The 6,368-nt window shown below is 33.8% G+C and overlaps 1 protein-coding gene across 1 annotated transcript in view; it reads left to right on the top strand.

Annotated features, from left to right (window-relative positions):
- Positions 1-6,368, top strand: part of LOC111049932 (DDB1- and CUL4-associated factor 1) — a 126,411-nt gene continuing 120,043 nt past the window's right edge. The window contains exons 1-2 of the mRNA XM_039431389.1: positions 1-153; positions 5,500-5,627. Of these exons, the coding sequence (XP_039287323.1) occupies positions 5,527-5,627 (101 nt within the window). The 5' untranslated portion in view covers positions 1-153; positions 5,500-5,526. The remainder of the gene's footprint in view (positions 154-5,499; positions 5,628-6,368) is intronic.

Here is a 6,368-nt window from a genome sequence, read left to right as displayed (position 1 = left end):
AAATAATATCTTTTTTATAAAAATGTAGCATTATTTAAATTCTTGACTGTTGGTAATACTACTAATTTTGGAAAATGGCTACAGCAGCTGCACCTGCACAATGATCTAGACTAGACAACAAACCATGCGGTGTTAATAATAATAATTGTTGTAGTAAGTAAATAAGTGATTATAGTTAATTTACTTATTTTATTAAAATTAGCAGTAACATATTCACATTCTTGAGTAACATTTATAACTTATATCTGTCATTCCCTCGGTTGGATCAACACAAAAATACATGAAACTTGATAAATCAAAAATCTAACCTTTCCACATCAGCTAACGTAATCTGTTTTCTTTTAAAAAGTAGGTTTGTGCCTCAGCAATATCTTATCATAAGTATTTTTCAAATAGAATCAAACTTATAGTTATGAAGTCTTTGTAAATTAATTTTCAATCTTAGTTCCTGTACAATAATTTGAGTAAGCCTACTCTAGATTGATTCTAACCTATGTAGTTGACAAATTCCGGGATGTGCAATACTGCAATTTATTAATGTTTAAAAAAATGATAATGTCAAAAGAGAAAGAATAGATTTTCAATATAAAATAAAAGGAACTATAATCACTGGCTTACTATATTAGACAAATTGTTTTATTATATATTTAGGTCTAGTGATTTAACACTTTGAACAATTTAGTTTTTAATAATTAAATGAAAGTCCAAAATAAACAGTCAAACATTGTAGTCTTATATTGAATATAATAATTTATCTAAGGTCTTAATATTATTATTATATATTAGCGTTCTAATAAATGTTATTTCACATTTTTCTTTGTGTTAAAAAATTTTAATAATTTTTAAGGAACTCCTATTACTAATTTGGTATGGTTTCTACCTTTCTATTAAAAGTGCAACGGCGTAAATCTAAATCCAGTGCCGATATACCTGTCTTATAATTTTTGGTTGGGATCGATTTAAGTTAGTATGTTATTTTGATCACAAAAATTAACCGGCGGTTTCTATTGTTTTCAAAATAATTTTAACAGTAGCACAATTTTGCATGCATTTAACCTATACCGTATCGATACAGTCCTTATAGATGTACTTATCTGATCCCTTATCCCTTCTAGCATATTATTGCCATTTAAAATCAAAAACCTAACCCACCCTTCTACCTTTGAAACATTAATAAATATACCTCAACCTGGAGCCCAACCATTACCAGCATATTGCAATCCCAAACCAAAACCCTAACCCCCTAACTTAACACTTTACCTTTGAAACCTAATTTAACCTGATCTCTAACCGGCGTAATTCTAGGTCCAGAGGTGTGTGAGATGGGTCTTGATCAAAGTGATGTTAGTAAAACTTTTTTTTAATTTGTTACCAGTAGCCGCCGTTTAATCTTTGTGATTAAAATGAAATATTAAATCTATCCCAACCAGAAATTTGATAACATGTATATCGGCACTGGACCTAGACTTGAGCCATTGCAACTCCTTTAGGGGCATTTGCATTAGTCAAGTTTACTTTGATTCAAGCTCTGTAGCTATAATTTGAATGAATTTGTAAACTAAAAATCGAGTTCACAAAAAACGTGAATTTACTACCTTAAACCATTGTAGATCCTCCTTCTAGTTTAGTAGACGTTGAACATGTTCGATCGTTCGTGCGTGTCAGGTGATAGATAATTGGATACAAAGATGTCTTGTCAGTGCATGCTGGTGCAAGACAGCATTTTAGGAGGTGGTCATCTGACTGGATATCGCCACAGTCGCAGTACGGGTCCTCAATCTGCCTCCAAGTTGAGCGATTTTCTTTCGTGCAGGCACACTCTGCTCTAAGGCAGTTCAGATTTTTCATTTGCTATATGACAGCTCTGTCATAGTTGCTCCCTCAACACCAAATCAGTCGCGTCTGTACTCTCATGCCATAATATCATTCTTTCCTGTGGTGCCAAGGAGTCCAGCTCCTGTGTCTTTGTCAGAAAGCTGCGTCAGGACTTCAGCCGGTGATTTGCAGGGGTGTGGCCAAACATTGGGTGTCGATTGTCGTTAACCTGTCGAGTTCGCTCAGCCCTACCAGCTATCTCTCTTCGAATTGATGGAGGGGCTATCCCACTGCGTTGATACAGGTAGTGAGTTTTCGTTGGTTTCAGACAACCTGTCACAATTCTGCAGCTCTCATTGAGGGCCACATCTACCTTCTTAAATGTTGAACATGTTAGACTGTTGGATTTAACTTGAGGTACAATACAACTTAAAATAGAAAAATGATATGAACTAGTAGTTCTGTGGACAGTAGACCTCACGCAGTTTTCTCATCTACAAGTATCTGGTGTCACCTATTTATCAACTTCTCCAGACATCTATGTAATGCATGCAATGAATAATCCACTTGTCAGCTGGTTGATTGTGAATAATTCTATAGTTGATTAATCCTATCTTAAGAATATATATATATATATATATATTATATATATATATATATATATAAACTACATTATAGTGATATTGGAGTAAATAGGAAATTCCTTTTCCTTTCCTTTTATCCTTAAATGCAAAATTTCAAAACACCTTGTCTATACATCGACGCGCAGTTAAAAAAGGAATATTCCTGCCAAATCTCATAGAATTCTATCATTGTGTTTGGATATGACAAGGCACTTTTGATAAGTGCATTGTGTTATGGTCGTAAATGTGTTACATACATACATATAGACAGACGAAAGAAAATCCAAGTTAAAACATAGACCTCACTGCGTTCGGTCAATAACGTTTTTATTCAATGTAAAATGTATAGAATAGATTCTATTTGTTATGGTATTCACAAAAATACATTGTCAGATCAGGTACAATTTTAAACCACACAAGTAAGAAAGACAGACAACTTGATAGTGATATAAAGACAGACACCAGTGTTATTATTCATACAAAGTTGAGACCACTCAGGCTCATGTCATGCCACTCCTGTAGTGAATAAAGTGCTTTGGATTTCAACCACTTTTACATTATACATTCAAAAACAACTAAGCTAAATAGGAAAGTATTATGCAAAAAAAAACTTTGAGATGATTCAGATTTCTCAATTTATTATTATATAATAAAATATATATATATATATATCTGAGGTTATAAAAATTTAAATTCTTGTAAAAATGACCAAGTTTTTAAAATCAGCTATTTAACTTAATCGTTGAAAAACTTGAATTCAAGTAAACTTTACTGATTTAAACACTTCTTAAGCGATGACCTTAGACGCACAGCTTGAACACATAACCTATAAATTCATAATATTCATCATCATTACTTTGAATGTAATGACATTGAATGCATATATATGTGCAAGTGCACGCTTTGTAATGCATGACCAAACGAGCAGATGAGAAACAAATTATGGAAAGAGCAGTAGGAACGCAGTTCATACTGAACGCATCAGTTCTGTACTGGTTGCGTTCAGTGTTAGCAACTGCATGCACGTCACAACGTGTTTGTATGGCTTTTTCCAGATTTTGTGTTTTTTGGCTCCTGATGATTTGACGTGCACTTGAATATAATATACGCATTCATTGCGATCACACACTTGAGTAGGTTTTACATTGGTCAATTTTACTTGTAGTTTTTTCAACTTTTGAGTCGAATGGGCAATTTTAAAAGCTTTTCGGTTTTTATAAGTCAAGTTTTTATAACCTCAAAAGTATATAATTATAATAAATTGAAACATCTAGTTAATCTCAAAATTTAGTTTAGTTTATTTCATTCTGTGACCTCCTGTAAAAGGGGTATAAGGATTCGTCAATTTTTACAGAAAAAATTACAAAAAAGTTTTTCTTATATTTCATAGACTACTTTTCTCGCATCATACTTTTTTATTCATAATAAGAAAACAAAGATATTGTCAAATTTCACTGAAGATATAATAAAAACTTTAAAACAGTACCATGGTTTCACGTTTACCAACGCATTATCAGCTGTATTGAGGAATGAGGATACAGAAACATTCTTAACCTGGTTAACCAGGTTATTCCTCAGTACAGCGGATGATGCGTTGGTAAACGTGAAACCATGGTACTGTTTTAAAGTTTTAATAAATCTTCAGTGAAGTTTGACAATCTCTTTGTTTTCTTATTATGGAGAGATTTCAAAACATTACCATCAATTCTACTAATTTTATTTTTTTATTCAGTTGTTTTTATACGTTCTACATTGTCTGACAACAGACTGTTTTCATGTTATTTTCCCATTTGTAGGTTGAATTCAAGATGAATCCAAAAGTCAAACATGTTCAACTTGAAGATGAGTCTACATTGGTATAATTGGATTCAAGTTTCTGTTCTTGTAAACGTCTTCAAGTTTGCAAAATACATTCATTTTATATAATATAAGAGTGGCTATAGTCGAGTGGATTAGATGCTGGCTCTATAATTCAGAGACCCGGGTTCAAATCCCGGCCTGGGCAAGATATTCTTCTCGGTCTTCACCCGCGTTTCGGATGGACACGCTAAGTCTATGTCTTTGGCTGCCTAATAACAGTCGTTAAGTCATGTAAGGTCCTAAAATTGATTAGTTGCGACCTGAAAACTCTGTTACCAGACCTATGTCACTTGATATTATATTCTATAAAGAACTTGAATTCAAGTAAGCTTTACTAATGTAAACACCCTTATGAATCGTAAAAGCAATATAGTAGCCAACACTTCTAATTTATCTACCGTGATAATACAACATAAAAATCCAATGAATGCTCAAGCATTGGTTATGTGCTCGAGCCACGACGACTCCAGTCGTCCCCAACGGTCTCTTCACACTTAGCTATGCTGAAATACCTCTTATCTCCCAATGTTAAATTCAAGCTATCTGACCTGTTCACATCAGCGTAGCATAGCTTTCAATGTTGTTAGATAAGACGGCTACATCTCCCGAACACGTATTCCAGCTTAGCGTAATGTGAAGAGTATTCCGGCACTTGACATAGTTGCATCTATCTATAAACCACCAATTAGGACTCCTACTAATACCGTATCAACAATTTCCAGCTACAGTTTGAATAGTGACATAATAATGTTACACACGTCTGTGATAGCATTTGTGTTCTCATCCTAAGGGTATGATCACATTGGATTTGTGATGTGTGTATGAACAAGTGCATGTCAGATCATGCATGAATCGAGAATCAATCTGGAAAGAGCCATTGAAACATGACTGTTGTGACTTGTCTATAGCTGCTCATACTAAAGGCAACCAGCAAGTGCGCGCGTTTTGTGAGTGCTCCTATTGCTTTTACCAAATTTTGTTTCTCATCTGCGCGATTTTTCATGCATGACCACGCGTGTACTTGTACATATACGCACCAGAATGATCATACCCTTAGAAGTTGAGGTTTTAAGCTGTAAAATTTCCTACTGTATTGAACTCTCATGAACAAAAAAAAAATGATTGATGAAATTAAGATTTCCATGATGCAATGTCTAGTGATAATGTGCATTTCAACTCAATTCTTTCTGTTTCTTTTTAGAGTTTAGCAATCGCATAAAACTGTAAAATGGAACCAAACCAAGAAGTTGCGGAGTTCCAATCCTCTCTTCGTCAGTGGGAGGAGGATCACCAAGGCACCACCTATGATCCAGTTCCTATGCTGACAAGGTAATCACTTCTACTAAGACAATAGTCGGTGGAATAGTATCCGATCAATCCTTCAATGTTATTACTAATATTCATTTACTTATTAATTACTTTTTCACAATTTATAGCGAAATGTTATCACATAATATCTTCTTCCACATTATATACTTGACAGTATTTGTTATTAGTTCCAAACCTTGATGCTCGCTGTTTGTTATATATTTATTATTATATTATGAGTGTTCACCAATCTTCCTCCCAATTTTATTCTGTTGATTTTTTAGTTACAGTTTATTCGATTATAACTATTATCTCCAAATGATGATAAAAATAACTTTTCCTACAGTTACGTTGAAAAGTGGCCATTGCTGCACTGATTACAGAACGCAAAGAATCACTTTTCCGCTCTAGTGCGGGAAAAATTTTTCTGCACTCCAGATTTGCAACATGGCAACGCAAAATACTTAGTAGGTTATATGGAGCAACAGTGCAGCAAAATCAAAATGAAGTTGGTAACAGTGACTGGGCTGCTATAGTGAGCAGAGGTGCAACGAAGCACAACGCGCTAATTATTATTCATTATATATTATAACCAAGGACAACGAGGACTTTAGGATTTTAGGATTAAGGTTTTTATCAATAATAAAATTACACAGAAAAACATTTGATGGATTTCAGGCAATTTTACCCATAATTACCCACTTTTCATATTCAATGGTAACTGTAGGAAAAACTTAATGTGAAATACGTGCGCAAAGTTCC

The sequence above is a fragment of the Nilaparvata lugens genome, chromosome 6, assembly GCF_014356525.2.
Source record: "Nilaparvata lugens isolate BPH chromosome 6, ASM1435652v1, whole genome shotgun sequence".
Lineage (NCBI taxonomy): Eukaryota > Metazoa > Arthropoda > Insecta > Hemiptera > Delphacidae > Nilaparvata > Nilaparvata lugens.
Note: the sequence above shows the minus strand (reverse complement) of the source record. Positions and strands in the feature narration are given on the sequence as shown.